The sequence below is a fragment of the Callorhinus ursinus genome, unplaced genomic scaffold (assembly GCF_003265705.2).
Source record: "Callorhinus ursinus isolate GAN/ISIS: 27379988/994484 unplaced genomic scaffold, GSC_fseal_2.0 scaffold5, whole genome shotgun sequence".
Lineage (NCBI taxonomy): Eukaryota > Metazoa > Chordata > Mammalia > Carnivora > Otariidae > Callorhinus > Callorhinus ursinus.
Window position 1 is genome coordinate 12625736 of NW_027397067.1, and position 17354 is coordinate 12643089.

Consider the following 17354-nt stretch of genomic DNA (forward strand, 5'->3'; position numbering starts at 1 on the left):
TTAATTTTAGAAAATATGTATTTAAAATTTTGAACTCAAGATTAGATGGGTTTGGTGGGAGATTTGCTCCTTAGCTGTATTCATCTTGAAGAATCCTCAACATTTTTATTAAAACTTTTGAATTTGCAAAATTTGAAATTTTCACATTTGAGCTTTATGGTATTCCTTTGAAGTAGGAATACTGTATTTTCTTTTTCCATTTTCCAGATGTGGAAATGGAGCATAGTTTCTGTATCTAATTTGTCCCAGTTCACAGGTTATGAAATGATACAAATGGACTTGAACATTGGTGTTTCCACTGTAAAGCTTGCGTTCTTTCTAATACACCATGCTGAGTTTATTAATTTTCTGTTTAAAAAAAGCAGACTTTATTGTTTTTTCATTACATGTTTCTCCATTTGGAATGTTAGTGCAAAGAAGAATAAAATTTTCTCTGTTTGCAAAATAAGCTACTAATATTTCAGCCAGCTCACCACATCTCTGAATGATCTGTGTTGGAGGTCTATCAGTTTTTTGGTGTGACTTTAAAACATACAGTTCTTAAAAAACAAACAAAAACCCCACAAAAAACAAAGAACGGTAGAACAGATCAGTTAAACAAAGCTGGTTCTTTGGAAAGATCAGCAAAATTGATAAACCTTTAGCCAGACTCATCAAAAGAGAGGCCTCACATAAACAAAATCAGAAAAATAAAATACACAGTTCTTCAGTGGGTTACTTTTAGTCATTCATTCATGGAACTTTTGTCACATTTTGTTTTTGAGAGCCAAATATGGTAGAGGAAAAGGGGCAGCCATGATTTCAGAATGATAGTTGGACAAAACTTTTCTTCAGTGGTTAGGAATTGGCTCTGGGGGGGCGCCTGGGTGACTCAGTTGTTAAGCGGTTGCCTTTGGCTCAGGTCATGATCCCAGGATCCTGGGATCGAGCCCCGCATCAGGCTCCCTGCTCGACAGAAAGCCTGCTTCTCCCTCTCCCACTCCCCCTCTTGTGTTCCCTCTCTCGCTGTGTGTCTCACTGTCAAATAAATAAGTAAAATCTTTAATTAAAAAAAAAAAGGAATTGGCTTTGGCTCTGGTACTTTTCATATGAACCTCAGTAGAATACCAGGCACTTACACCATTATTTCTTATGGAGAAGAACACATTGCCTAAAAACCCATGGAGGGCTTATTAATTTGATTTTTGGTCCAAGCAAAGAGTTCCTGAATCAGAAGCTCTGGGGTGGGGCTGTAGGAATGCAGTTTAATGAGTATTACTTGTAATTGTTTGGCATTCATGTGGTACTTAGGTACTCAGTTCTCACCACAATACTGTCCTACTGAGTGGATGGCAATGTGGACCTAAAGTAAAAGAAAAAGTTAAGGTGACTTCATGGTAGGAACTCTGACAGTGGCCTTATTAAGTATATTAATTTGTATTAATCAAAGAATGAATAGCCAAAGCGATCTTGAGAAAAAACAAAGCTGGAGGCTTCACCATGCTTCCTGATTTCAAACTATATTACAAAGCCGTAGGAAATCAAAACAGTATAGTATTGGCATAAAAACACAGACAAGGGTTAATAGAATAGAGAGCCCAGATAAACCACACATATAGGTAAACTCACTCATGACAAGGAGCCAAGCATATACAATGAGGAAAGGGCAATCTCTTGAATAAATGGTGTTAGGAAAACTGGACAGCCACATGCAAAAGCATGAAACTCGACCACCAACTTATATCATACACAAAAATTAACTCAAAATGGATTAAAGACCTCCTCAATGTAAGACCTGAAACCATAAAACTTCTAGAAGGAAACATAGGCAATAAGCTCCTGGACATTGGTCTCGGTGATGATTTTTGAATCTGACACCAAAAGCAAAGCAATGAAAGCAAAAATAAACGAGTGGGACTACATCAAACTCAAAGGCTTCTGCATAGCAGAAAAACCACAGAGGTCAGTGGTTCATCCAAGGCCACCCAGCTGGTTTTAACCACTACGTAGTGCTGACAATTCATTCAGAACCTCTGAGGTTGAGACCTGATAAGGATTTGGTGATTTTTTGGGTAAAGATCAAAAACTTCTAATGGGTAGAAAGTGGGAGCTACTTTACATAGAATGGTCAGGGAAGGAAGGCATCTGCAGTGGTGAAAAACCAGCCATGGGAGTCTGTCTGCATGGAAAGAGAAGAGGATGTTTGAAGGCCTTGCAGGTTCTAGATGTAGAATGAAAACCAGTGGTAGAAGGACTGGGAGAGGCCACTTTTATGTTTGTTTTGTTTCTGTTTAATTCTGCTATTACATAAAACAAACGTGTTTTTATAAAACATGTCTTTTTGCTGGTTCCTCTCTTTCTGGGGCTTTAAATACCATCTTATGCTGACAGTTCTGATTTATATCTCCAACCTCAATATCTTTCCTGAAGTCTAAACTCATATATTCTGTTGCCTACCCAGTTTTACCACTGTGATGTCTGATCTCTCAACTCAAAATAACTAAACTGGAATTGATAGTCCTTCCTGCTCCACTTAAAATTTTCCCCATCTTCATTGATTCTTCCATTTGATCAGGCAAAAATATTGGAGCCATTCTTAATGCAATTCTCCTTCTCTCAAAGCCCATGTCCACACACTGTCAACATATTCTCTTGCCTCTGCTTTAAAATGTTTATAGAATTCAGTCACTTCAAATCCCTCCATTGCTACCACCCTTGTCCAAGACACCATTTCTTGTCTCATTGAGAAAGCCTCCTTAACCAATCTCTGCTTCTCTCATCTGCATATACTTAACAGGTCATTCTCAATATAGCAGCCACAATGATTATTTTAGAATTAAGGTCAAATTTATTACTCTTCTGCTCAAACCCCCCCCCAAAATCGCCCATTTTATCACAAGTAAATTTTAAAATTCCTATGGAGTCTGCAAGATCAGGCCCTATGATGCCTGCAGCCTCACCTCCTAGGGGCAGGGCTCTCCCTTGCCTTCTGAGCTGTAGCCATATTTGGCTTCATGGCAGTTTCTCCAACACATCCCACATACAGCTTTTCCTCTAGCCCCCTTTTTTTTTTTTAAGATTTTATTTATTTGAGAGAGCCCACGTGTGAGAGAGAGAGAGAGAGCACAAAGGGAAAGGGAGAGGCAGAGGGAGAAGCAGGCCCGATGCTGGACTCGATCCCAGGCCCTGGGATCACAACCTGAGCTGAAGGCAGACGCTTAACCGACTGAGCCCCCTTCAGCCCTTTCCTTAGCCTAAAGTGCCCTTCCCTCAGTAATGCACCTGCCTGTTTCCTCACTTCCTGGAGTCTTGACCTAAATCTCACCTTCCCAGTGAGAGGCCACCTCATTTAAATACCTTTTCCCTTTTCCCCAGTATTCCAGTCCCATCTGTTTGCTCAGCTTTTTCTCTGTACCAAAACACATAACCCTCTGCACTACCACGTCTACTTCATCCATCCATCTATCCGTCCACACCCCCCACCTCCCCAGTGTATACACATACATACAAACATGCACACACACATTTTTAAAAAAAAGTTTTTTCATAGTCTCTTCTCACTCCAAAAGGGCAGACGCCTTTATCTTATTGTTTACTGATATTCCAGTTGCTTAGCCTTAGAACATAGTACATACTTAAATATTTCTAGAAAGTTTGAATTTTGGCATGCATTGGAAGTACATGTTGTGAAACTAAAAATGAATAAAATGTGCTTCTTGCTTTTAGGGAACTTGAAGTATACATAGACATAGTAATAAGTAATAGCATTAATAGTAACAAACATTTATTGAATTCTTTATTGAATTTTATTGTGTGCCAGATACTGTTTTAAGCACCTAATGCCTGAACTCATTTAATAATCCCAATAAACCTCTGAGATAGATATTATTAGCCTCCTTTTTACAGCTTAGGAAAGCGAGGCCCTGAGAAGATCACTCATTTGAGGTCCTGTTGATAGTGATTGGCAAGGCTGGGGTTGGGGCCCGAGGAGTGTGGTATGGCTTTGGAGTCAGAAATGATAACCGCTATGTTAGGCTGTTCTTAAGCATTAAATGTGCTGACATGTAAATTGCTTAAAACAATGTCTGGCATGAGAGAAGCTTTATATAAGTTTATCTGTTGTTGGGAATCATGAATTTTAAATATTTCAAAGTTCTTGACAATACAGTTAAAATAACGTGAAAATATTCATTGGCCACTTAAACTGTTCTTCATTCTGTTATCTTTTCTAAGTGTCTCCCCTCAGGAAAATCAACATATTTGACTATCATTCTCCATGAAAATGAAGGACGAATCAGTTACAAGTCCCGCAAAATATATAGGATTTCTTGAAGTATGTAAAAATGTTGGGAGTACTGCTTGAATTCCATATAATGCCATTGATGAATGGGGATCTGATATTTAGACTAATAAATAGCTGAAGAAGAGGAAAGATATGGAGGACGCTTTTAAAGAACTATCTGAATATCAAGGATTAAGAGAGGCTCTTAGGAAAATTAGTGAAAGAAACCTTGGAGATTTTTGCCAATTTTATATTATAAAAAGGACAAGTATTAAATCAAAGGTGTCCTGCAAAGGATGCAAATTACCCAAACCCTCTAACTTGAAAGATACTTTGATTACCTGAAGAAAGAATATGGAGTCTTTAAAGTGAAGAACGAAACAGCAAGCCTTTTCTATATTTAACTAGCACTTGGTCAGAATAAGTGGTATTAGTATCACTAAAGCAATACATGTTCTGTTGTGAGGTAAGAAAGATTTTTAGGCTCTTGTATTACTTAAATGATTGCCAGTCTGTTAGATGATTCTTGAGGTTTCACAATAAAATCAATAAATCACAATAAAATCTGTGATTTCTGATTAATTATAATTTTTTTCTATACCACGTGGGAAAATTTGGATGTTTAAAAATATAAATGAAGAAAAGACACAGGAATCTTAAATACATGTTACTAGGTGAAAGAAGCCAATCTGAAAAGGCTACATACACTGTTGATTCCAGCTATATGACGTTCTGGAAGAGGCAAACTATGGAGACAGTAAAAAGATTAGCATTTCCCAGGGTTTGGGGGTGAGAGAGGGACTAATAAGCAGAGCATAGAGGATTTTTAAGTCAGTGAAACTATTCTGTATGATACCATAGTGGTAAATACATTATACATTTGTCAAAACCCATAGAATAGACAACACCAAGAGTGAACCCTAATGTAAACTATGGACTTTAATAGTTATGTGTCAGGGTAGGCTCATGGACTGTAGCAAGTGTGATGGCTCTGGTGTAGATAGTATTGGTGGAAAAGGCTGTGTTCCTGTGGGGCAGGAAGTATATGGGAACTTTGTACTTTCTGCCCAGTTTTTTAGTTTTAGTGAACCTAAAACTGCTCTTCAAAATAAAAAGTCTAAGAAAAAAAAGAAAAACAAAAAGTCTACTTAAAAGGGGTGGGGGGCTGCCTAGGTGGCTCAGTCAGTTAAGCGTCCAGCTCTTGATTTGGGCTTAGGTCATGATCTCAGGGTTGTGGAGCCTGCTGAAGATTCTGTCTTCCCCTCTCCTTCTGCCCCCTCCCCCTTCCAATCTGGAAAAACAACAGCAAACCCTTGGGGCACCTGACTGGCTCAGTCCTAGAGCCTGTGGCTCTTGGTCTTGGGATCGTGAGTTCAAACCCCACATTAAGGGGTAGATTGTACTTAAAAATATTTTTTTTTAATCTTAAAAAAAACAAACCTGAAGATTCATATCTCAAATGTTCACTTACTTTGTACATTCACACTTAAAAAATGATTTCCTTTCTATCCTAGATCTGAAAGGCTATTCAGAGGAGCTAGAAATCTGATTAAAATGAGTTTGGCTTTACACGTTTTGTAATGTAAAAAAGAAATCATGGATAAAAGAAAAGAGAAGAAAACTAAGGTCAAATGTGTTTATTTTTAGTTAAAACATTCAGAAAACTTTGAACAAATAAAGTATTTCCCAAAGCATAATCATATACACACACATTTCTTTGATTTGTTTACTGGGCATTTTGACAATCTTTGTACCATTTGACACTAGGGCCAGTCATTCAGCAAAATCATTAATTGCCTTATCTCTGCCATAAGACAGCAAGATATTCATCATCCTTCTCTCATTGAGTTTATAATCTAGGAGACCTTGAACAGCTTAGTTTCAGTGTCACTTCTTCAAAAAGACCTCCAGCCCTTCAGTCTAAATTAATCTTGTTACTCTTCCTCATAGTCCTCTCTTCTTTCAAATGGCAGTTACTACAATTAAATTACAGTTCATATAGGTTATTTGTCATTCGTAATGTTTAATTTTTCTACCTGTACTTGACCGTAAGGAAGGTAACATTCCACATGATTGTGTCTTGGTCCCAAGTGCAAAGCACAGTTAGCATTTCAGTAAAGCCTTTTGAGTGCAAGAATGAACGAAGCACAGGATGCTCTCAAGTAAGCAGAGTTGGTTTAGTGTGAAGGTAAGGGCCTGAAAATGAGTAGGAAGATGGTGTGGTATTCAGTAACCAGTTCTCAGAGGATGAGTAGGATGAATACAGAAAATTTATCTTTAATTCGGACTGTGGAAGTTATTCACGATCTTAGTGAAGTGAAATTTGGTGATAGAGTGAAGGGATGCAATTCAGATTAGAGTTGATCCTGGGGGCGCCTGGGTGGCTCAGTCGGTTAAGCGTCTGCCTTTGGCTCAGGTCATGATCCCAGGGTCCTGGGATCGAGCCCCGCGTTGGGCTCCCTGCTCGCCAGGAAGGCTGCTTCTCCCTCTCCCACTCCCCCTGCTCCTGCTCTCTCTCTCTCTCTCTCTCTCTCTCTCTCTCTCTCAGATAAAATCTTAAAAAAAAAAAAAAACCAAAAACGGTTAGAGCTGATCCTGAAATGAATTAGCCAGAAGATAGAGCAAAGTAGATCCCACACGTTTAACTGCCAATTTGGTTGGTTGGTTGGTTGTAGGAAGGTAAGATAAACTACAAAAAGAGATTACTTTGTTTTTAAATACTTTCACTACTACACAACAAAACAAAGGCATGAACCCTTAATTACGAGAGTACTGTGGTATGGGCTACTAGGGGGACCTGCTTGGTTGTCTCCTAAGAGTTCTTGCCAGTTTTATCTTTCAGGTTAAAATGTCGAATGAGTAACGAAGGATGAAAAGGTGTTTTAGATTGGTTAACACCTTCCACCTGAATCAATCCCATAATTTCCCAGGAAATCAGAGCACCGAGAACTTCTGGTTAGATTGTTCACAGAGCACCAGAAACCCTAGCTGCCTCTTTTCTATGTGCTTTCGTAAAGTGTTTCTTAATTTTTGTGAGTCTTGTCTCATAATATATTTTTTTAACTTTCAGGTGTTGGTAAATCATGCTTATTGCTACAGTTTACAGACAAGAGGTTTCAGCCAGTGCATGACCTGACTATCGGTAAGTTTTATACAACAGATGAGAAACATTCAGAAGTTTTGGGTAGTAGAAATGGAATGTGCTAAAGGGGGTCCATTCTATTGATGATGAATCAAAAAGAATCCATGAACTAGATTTGTTGCTGTGCAGTTTCGTTCCATCACTTTTTAAAAATATGTGAGTATGGTAAAAATATTATCCAACTTTGTAAAAGTGGTCAGAAAACAGCAGGAAGACATAAATATTTTAAGATTTTGATTGTATTTAACAGTTAAACAAATGATTGCAAAACAATATAGCATAGGGGTATGATCAGAGACTAGACCAGCTTGCCAGGATTCAAATCAAGGCTGTGCAACTAACTAGCTGGGTAAGCCACATTACCATTCCATGCCTCAGTTTCTTTTATCTGTAAAATGAGAATAATAGTGGTACCAATCTCACAAAATTATTGTGAGCAATAAATGTGAAGCATTGGAACAGTGCCTGGCAACATGGTAGTTGCTCTAGGTTTACCTATAATTACTAATTGAGAAAAACTGCCAGCAGGCATTTTTAGTGTCCTAAGTTGCAAACAGTTACCAGTAACTGTTAGACTGAAATCTACTTTGATTTTATAACTGATAGCTTGGTGTATCTTCTCAGCTGGTGACTGCTTATTTTCTACAGATATCTTTAAATCATCCTTAAAAGCAAGTTGATTCTCATGTCCTGTGTATTTTTAGAATATCAAATCAAGCATAGAGTTTGTTAATCAAATTATTAGATGAATTAATAATTTTCAGCCAAGCCACATGTACTTTGTGGATATATGGAAATCTTTTCCCAAGTGGCTACTATCAATGAGAATATTCAGATTCCATTTTAATTTTGCTAGTTTTAAGTATATACAGTAATGAAGGGTAAAACAGGTACTATTGTTTCATGCTGGTCCTTATTTCATTTCATAGTTTAACTTCAGTGAGCTCAGTTTTGTGTAGAATCCGCTCTTTGCCCAGATGGTCTAAACCTGGGTAGCGGTCTCTTAGGCCTGACTCAGTTGGTTTTAATATAGGGAACTCACCAAAAGTGTCTCCATTTTCGTGAAGTTTTCGTATACATTTCTAAGGTGTTAGGGCACCTTAGGAGAGGATGGGCTTAAGCCTTCTGTCAGAAATCGGCAAGGCCTGTACCTGTGGAGAGAGAGGAGGTAGACCAAAGGGGGTTGTTTGGAACTGTAACTCCCGCAGCTGTACCAGCTGGCTTCCCTCTGGGTTTGCTGGTGGGAGGCTTTGGGAGGTTGGAGGCTAAAAGCAAAGGGAAGCCAAGCGTCTTCTTTTCTCTGTCTGCCTGGATTAACTTTATGTCCTCCAAGACTCTAGCCCCAATCTCTGGTGGTGACAGGCCCACTGATGGTCTGGCTTCTAAGGTCTGCCAACCCTGGATTCTCTGTTCCCCCAGCCTTGGGATGGTAGCACTTTCCTGCTGGTGTTAATCTCTCGGCTTCTCCACCATCCCTTCTTTGAGCTTCTTAGCTCTTTCTTTCCTGTAACTAACTCCCTACATTAAATTCCCTCTGTTTTAAATATTTAAATATGGTTTCTGTTTTTCTGGTTGGACCCTGACTGCTATATACCTTATGACACCCATCATGGCAATTTATTTTTCAGGTTAGTGGCATGTACTTGTTTTAAAGGAACATTGGAATGTTTGCTGAAAATAGGCATAAGACATTATCTTGATTCTGCTGCATACTTTCCTTTTATCTGATGAATAGAAGAAGGTGAAAAAGCTAAGGTCGGGTCATGACTAAGAATTATTAAACAGGGGAGCAGAGAAAGTAAAAGACAAGGATGAGTCTATGAAATACCCCTTACCTTTGACTGTTGTCTCGGTGAGAATTGTTAACGTAGGAATCAAAGAAGCAGTTTACAAATAGCATCCTGGATCCAGTTACACTGAAGGTCTAGACTAGAGCCTTGCTACTCAGAAGGTGTGTTCAAGCACTATTGCACTGATCAGCGGCATCAGTATTCTGTGGGAGCTTGTTAAAGAGTCTACGGAGTCAGATATTGCATTTGAGCAGGATCTCTGATTCATATGAAAAGTTTGAGAAGCACTGGAGCAGTGGCTTTTAAATATTGATTACCCAGCTAGGAATTGGTTTTATATTGTTGACTTATGCATACATGTGAGTGCACCCCCCCATGCCCCCCCACACACATCCTGGCCTCTCAGTTGCTTTACTTCCTCTCCTCCTGTGATCTTGCTTCCCCTCTGCCTCAGCTACTCACTCCCTTAGTCACGCCCAGGACCTGTTCATTACCAGTATCTGGAAGCACTCCAGAATCTCAGTTTCATGCATCTGGCCTTTTGACTGTTCTCCCATCCTTCCAACTCACACCCTCTGGTTGCTAACGATTTATTTGGGCCATCAATCCTAGGATCCATTGATCCTACTGTCTTTCTACTCTCACCGCTCTGGTGGTCCTGCTTCCCTCCTTACCCAGCTTTAATTCTAGCCACTGTAATCAAGTCATTCTAATCACTCCTGCATGTACCCTCAATCCCCTGCCCCCTCCTTTGCTTCATTACATTCTTGTGGCTAACCCATAGGTAAAATCTGACTACCCACTCCATCCTGCTTCGAGAAAAACACAGAGCCATGCTAACTAATGTCCTGTTAATTTCTTAGACGCTGACTTCCAACAGCTTGACAATTACACTTTATTTCCAGTCCATTCATTTTCCACTGTCCTGTACAACTGTGTTAGACCTTCTTGCTCTTGAAGCGTGCAGCACCTTTCTTTCTCTCATATAATAACTTTGGTCTCTATTTCAGAAAATAGAGGCAAGCAGAGGAGCATTTTCACAGGTCTCCATCACCACGTAGACCTGCCTACCTGTGTTGGGCCCATAAACGCCACCTTTTCCTTGCTACCTGGATGAACTAGGAGTTGCTAGCCGAGGCCTGCTCAAGAACACTGCTTCAGCAGTTCTTTTTTCTCCTAGGTGTCATTCATTTTTCCTTTTTTGATTGTCATTTTTCATGACTTATCTTTTCCAGCTTTCAGTCCTTTTGTTCCCTTTCAGCAAAAGTCCTTAGAAAGAATTGTTTGTATTTTCTATCTCTCGTTTTTCTCCTCCGCTCATTCTTTTTTGAATTCACTCCAACTAGGCTCTCTCCTCCCCATGTGTACATATCCAACTGCTGCCTCAACATTCTCCTTTCTCTCAGATGATCACTTAACGTGATCCAAATAGCTCCTGATTTTTTTCCTGCTACCTCTTCGCAAGTGTACCTGTATGCACACACACACCCTCATATCCATCCTCTCGCCTAGATTTGTTTTTCTCCTTAACTTTTTACATAAGTGATTATAAGTGTATATTGTCTCCCTCCAGTGTAAAAGTGAAGTTCATGATAGCAGAGTTATCTGTTTTGTTCATTGCTGTATCTCCAGGGCCTGGTACATACAAAGACTCTATAAATGTTTTCTAAATTTAGAATATACACTCTGTCTGGGTAGAAAGCTGCATAAAGTAACATTTAAATACATTACAGTTCTTGATGGGTGCATTTGTTTAATGGTGTTTAATTACATTGTATAGAGATAATTCTAGTTACAGCCCACTAATTCCCACTACATTTATTTGACTACCTACTAATGGACAGTTTGACAAACACTGATCTAGAGGCCAGGCCATTTATATGTTGATGCCATCTTCCTGCCTATCTCCCCCACGTCCTTAAACTAGGCATCCTATAAGAAATGACTGAGAGTAGTCATTGTGGGGAAAGGTGGTAGAATCAAAGCATTATTTCTGGTATCTGGCTTCCCACAAATCAGTTAAAAACACCTCATTTATTTGGGATTCAATTTTCTCAGATAACTCTAGTTACCTAAAACAACATTGCCAAGAACTAGGAAGGTAGCTTAGAGGACCTGTGAACATCTAATTTAGATCTCACAAAGTCTATGTTACCTGAATAATAAAATGTAAATGTATTTTCTTGACAGGGTGTGGTTATTATGAAAACATTATTAAAAATCCAGAGAAAGTTAAATTCCCCGTATGACTTGCCTTTGGCCCTCCAGGATCCACTGGTGTGTATGTCGCCTTCTAGAATTTTAAAATGTATTCATAAACAAACACACAAAGCTGTTCTGGGTGCACTCCCTCCACCGGAGTACTGAAAAAAGTACCTGTTTCTGTTTGTCCTTGCCCTTCGCTGCTGCTTCTGTGTTATTACTCTGTAAAATGGAGAGAGAAAAGTGGTTTTTTTTACTTCCCAGTTCCTGAAATTTTAGTGAGGCTGAGCATTTTTTGTATGTTTAAGAACTACTTCTATGTCTTTTCTCTTTGAATTGCCTGTTTTTATCTTTGCCCCTTCTAGTACTAGTTTTTCGTTTTGTTAGATCCTTTGATGTTTTTCTTTATATCTTTCAGGTCTTATTAAGGAAGGCTCCCCAATACAAAAGTTGTATAATATTCTCTTAATTATTCTTCGAATACTATAAATTTGTACCTATCTGGTATATGGCCATGTATATGATTTTCTTTAATCCATGTATAACATGTGGCCCCATACCGTTAATTAAATAAGCCATCTTTCTTTCCTGTTTGAACTATTACCTCTATCCTATGCTAAATCTCCATATGTAAGCAAGCTTGTTAGGGTGCTCTCAAATCTATTCCATTTATGTTTAGGGGTTTTTCTTTTTGTTTTGGGTTTTTTTTTTTCCCCTCTATTTCATGAGAAAATATCACAGTGATATTTATAGTAACTGTAGTATACTTAATTTGTGATGGGCATTTTTCCTTTTCTAAGTTCTCTTGATCATTCTTGTGAATTTGTTCTTCCAAATGAAATTTAGTCTCAGTTTGCCAAATTGCAAAATTTCTAGTGAGGCTTTTAAAGGTTGAGAAGAATTTTATTTATGGGTTAATTTGGAGACAGTTTACGTTTTTTAGTATATTAAGATCACCTGTTTATATACACATGTGTTTTCATTTCTTCCAACTTTTTTAATGCCCTTTGGTAAAGTTTTATAATTTTCTTCATACAGGCCTTGTGCTTTTTTTAAGTTTATTTTGGTATTTTATAGATTTCGTTACTATTGTGGATAGAGGGTTTTTTTCCACCATTATTTTTGTTTACTTAGTTTGCATGCTCTGGGTAGCCTGGTCATATCTGTAAGTCATAATTTTTTCTTTAGCTAACATTTGCACCTTTTAGTCTTGTTCTTGTAATTTGTGACCAAAATCTCTAGAATAATTTATAAGTTGAGGGCATTATAATCATTTTCTCTGTAATTTGAATTCCTCTAGTGGATTACCTTTAAGTATGGCATGTGCTGTTCATTTTTCATAGAAAATTAGGGGAATTACTCTTTAATATCTCGTTTTCCTCTTGTTTCCAGAATTAGGGGAATAAAGCCTTCTTCCCACAAGTCCCTGTTTTGAACCCCTGTAACGTCTAGGTCCTGGAACAAGTCCATATGTTCTCTTGCTGGTCTACCTCTGCTCTCTGCTTTGGCAGCCCCACAATCATCTGGCTCCAATAGGTGGCTCTTTCTCAAACAGGCTGTCATCATTAGTTTATGTGAGTGGTGGTTTAGAAATTTTGGTGTACAGTATGGAATAATAATAATAGCTTACACATACTGAGTATTTACTGTATGCCAAACACTGTTGTGTTTTTGTGTGTAATAACCATTTTAATCTTGAAAAAAATCTTCGGAGATGGGTATCATTAATACCATTTTACAGATAAGAAAACTGTCACACAGAAGAGATTTAACAATTTGCCCAAGGTCCCACAGTTAGTAGGTATCGATCATTGAATGCTCAATAAATGGTTACTCTGCAAGGTTTCAAATTCTTACCATGTAAGGATGATAATCTAGAGAGAGGTAAAAAGTATATGTATTTACATTCAGAGTATTTTGTTCTGGAAGGTTGCAAGTGAATAACATATCTGAAAAAATCAGAATCGCTCCCTAACAATGTCAGGTAAATGAGGCCTTCTTGCATTTGGCTCCACAGACAATTTCTCTGGCAGCCAAATTGGCTGTTAATTGAAAATGTATCTGGGAAGAGAGCCTCAAGGGCATAGAGGATGATGGTTTATCCCTTGAGAAAAAGATAGGGAAAATGGGATTCTCAAGCATATGTATATACTTAAGGAAAAAGATTAAAAAATTTTAATAATGCAGAAGAGAAATAAGATTTTCAGTTTTTTGTGTGTTACCAAGTCTTACAGGACATTTAGGTTTCAGTATTTTCTTTTGGCACATAGACTACAAAGGTAAAACCCGCATTGAGCCCAGTTAAAGTAGGTAAATGAGAAAGAGTTACGGTTCTGAAGTTGAAATCAGATTCGGTTTTTGTTTTGTTTCAAACAACCTTTATTACTTTGAATAAAGAGATAAATGTCCCAAAATGCAATTGTGGCTAAGCTAAGCAAAAGGGGATATATATTAGAATACCTGGAGTTTTATATAGAACCTACAGAAGAGAGAAGCCTTGGACTTGGGAGTGGGCAGGAATGAAGCATGTGAGGGGCCAGGAAGCAGGAGCTTTTCTGTGCCTTTCATCTGCTAGGACAGAATGCATGCCGGTCACTTGTCATATCTGCATCCCTGTGCTCAAGATGTCAGTTCCCGAGAAGGAGCATCTGCTTGCCCTTGCTTGCATTGCCTGTCCAACCTTGGTATCAGTCCAAGGGTCTATTTCTAGTTTTTAGTTGTTTTTTGTTGTTGTTGTTGTTTGTCAAATTTGACATTGTGCATTGGGTTGAAGAAATCCTTAATCCCGGTGAACAATGCATTTTCGGATTATGGTTAAAAGCTCGCCTATGACAATGAAAGGAAAAACAGGATTTCTCTCTCGTTTGTGGCCAGAAACAATAGAGTCATGAAAAGGCTCCCACTTAGTTAAATGTCTAGCTATGTAGAATTTTGTATATTAGTACATTCCTTTTAAATACTGACACCTCAAAGAACATTTGTATAATATTTAGCCAGTGGTTTCTCCCCTCAGCTACTCTCATTTTCATGTCATTAATGGTAAGCTGATGGGTGGTTGTTTTGTGTGTCTCCCACCCTGCAGCACAGAATACATATGAATATATGTATGTGTATATTTACATGTATTTGTAATGAATATATAGTTAGGTAGATATAAAAAATGGTTTTATATTGCATAATTTTGGAATTTTGCATTTTTCATTCTAGTACATCATGACTCCTGGGCCTCTCTACTTTTTCTTTATTTCTGAGGCTGAGAAACATACCATTCGTTTTGTGGTATTGACTACGTCCCTAGGATGGAATCAGTATTAAAATGTAGACTAAAACCTTCAAGTTACATATCATGAAAGGACAAATTCCCTGCCTGTCCCATCCTCCTGATCATGGTTGGGGGAATTACAGGAGTTGCTGAAATGGAATTCTGACACTGGGCAGTATGCCCTTCCCTGGGCAACTAGAAGCTGTTTTTCTGCCAGGATGACATCTGGTTTCTGAGGACCATGTGTGTCTTCCCTTCACCCTGACTCTGATCTAAATACTGATAGAGCACACTTGAAGCAGTAATGACTTGGTGTAATATAAGTGATAGACTTCTTTCAGAATCTCCTTCACAGCTGTGTGCTGTTCTGAAATTATCCTCTTCGCCTCCTCCTGTTTTGATGATTGCCTGAGTGCTTTCAAAAAAAGATGATAAATGAAGGAAAAAAGCCTAAGTAGTTAACTTATAAGTGTAAAGTATGTACTCCCTTTGACCTACAATTGTTTCTTGTAATTTGCCTAAAATCATAATCATTGGCTGAAAAAAGTATGCAGAAAGTTCATTTCCATTTTAACTACGTAGTGAAAATTTGGGAATGACCTGAATTTGTAGCAATAGAGTACCAACTCAGTAAAGTTGGCTTATTATGCAGCCATCAAAGATAATGGCATAGTTTTATATATTTATTGATGTGTAATGAGATTTGTGATATGGAATAATGTTTATGTTATTGACTGAAAAGCAAGTTGCAGAACAGCATTTATATGCTCCCATTTATATAAATGTACACTTCTGTGTGTATACACAGAATATGCTACCTATGGAGCAATGTTTGGAAGTATGTTTAAACAGTGGTTATCTCCACTGGGTAGATTTGGAGATTTCTTTTCTGGTTGATAACCCACACTGGGAACCAAAACTGGTATTGAAGTGCATTTATCCCTTTCAGTGATTTTTATACCACATTAATAGTTTTTAAGAAATTTTAGTGTTTGTCACTAATAATTATGGTTCTTGAATCTCATTTCTAGTTGTTTTTATATTATTGAGCCTGTGAAACAGGAAGACCACAGTTTGTTTTCTAACTGTACTAGACTTGAATATAATTGTGTCTTTACCTTACGCTTTTTAGCACCTCTGCCTTAGATTATGTTTTCTAAGGGTAGGAGCGATATATTGTTAAAGTTCATCTATGTATCACCTGGCATAGTATGTCCTGGGAATAGACATTCTTTTTTAAAAATCCTTAAATGTGAAATATAGTCCCTCTAGTTTGTGTAACAAATCATTTTTTGTCTGTTCAGGTGTAGAGTTTGGTGCTCGAATGATAACTATTGATGGGAAACAGATAAAACTTCAGATATGGGATACGGTAAGTATAGTAAATACATTGTATGCCCTCAATAAAGTTGTTTTGTGAAAGTACAGTATATGTTTTGTTTTGTTTTGTTTTAATGTCATTTTATGCCTGTTATGGTTTGTTGGATACCAACACCCCTACAGTCATGAGATGAAATGTGGTGCCAGAAAAGATACGGTTTTCTTATGCAGCGTTTTTCAACAGGTGTACCGCAGATGTTGGGTGGTAGTGAACATATCTGAACAAATGCCCAGGCTACGTGGTCTAAGTGGAAATGCTCTAGAAACTATGTTTTTAAGAAAATAAAGCAGCAGCATATTTAAAGTACACGTATGAGATAAAATAACGAATGTAAACCCTGTAGAGTCACTTGATCTGACAGTTTGTTAATATTAAACGTTTGATTTAAAAATAAAAGTTTGAGAGGCGCCTGGGTGGCTCAGTTGGTTAAGTGTCTGCCTTCGGCTTAGGTCATGATCCCGGGATCCTGGGATTGAGTCCCACATTGGGCTCTCAGCTCAGTCAGGAGCCTGCTTCTTCTCTCCCTCTGCCTGCTGCCTGCCTACTGCTCCCCCTGCCTGTGCACACGTGTGCTCGCACTCTCTCTCTCTCTCTCTCTCTCTCTCTGTGTGTCAAATAAAATTTTTTTTAAAAAATTAAAAATAAAAATAAAAGTTTGATTTAGTCCCAACCGCTTGAAGCCACCTTGCTTCTCGCACTTACAGTCACTGAGTGCCTGTTCCATTCCATGCCATGCTGTATGGCTTTTTTTTTTTTTTTTTTTTTTTTTTTTGGATAGAGCACAAGCCAGGGGGCAGTAGGAGAGGGAGAGGCAGGCTCCCCGCTGAGCAGGGAGCCTGATGCGGGGCTCAGTCTGGGATCCTAGGATCAGAACCTGAGCCAAAGGCAGCCGCTTAACTGAGCCACCCAGGTGCTCCCATGCACTATGGCTTCTGATAACAGTTTGTCATCTGAACCACAGAACAGGATTTGAGTGACTGTTTTCTCTATTCTCCCAACTTAAATGCATAAAAGAGAAGTTACTTTATTACATACAATGGATGCCTTAAGGTAGTGGTTCTCAAACTTTTTGTTCTCAGAATCCCTTTCTTTATGCTTTTCAAAATTGAGGACCCCAAAGGGCCTTTGCTTATGTGCCTTATAGCTATCGGTATTTACCATAGTAGAAATCAAAATTGAGAAACTTTTTTTTTTTTAGAGAGGGATAGGGAGAAAGGCTAGAGGAGGAGGGAGAGAGAATCTCAAGCAGCCTCCCTGCCCAGTGCAGACATTTAAAAATAACCATAATGAGGCGTCTGGGTGGCTCAGTCAGTTAA

At 38.4% G+C, this 17354-nt stretch overlaps 1 protein-coding gene across 1 annotated transcript in view; it reads left to right on the forward strand.

The window, feature by feature from the left end:
* Positions 1 to 17354, forward strand: part of RAB2A (RAB2A, member RAS oncogene family) — an 89752-nt gene that overhangs the window by 25146 nt on the left and 47252 nt on the right. Inside the window, exons 2-3 of the mRNA XM_025870633.2 lie at positions 7332 to 7403; positions 15962 to 16029. Of these exons, the coding sequence (XP_025726418.1) occupies positions 7332 to 7403; positions 15962 to 16029 (140 nt within the window). The remainder of the gene's footprint in view (positions 1 to 7331; positions 7404 to 15961; positions 16030 to 17354) is intronic.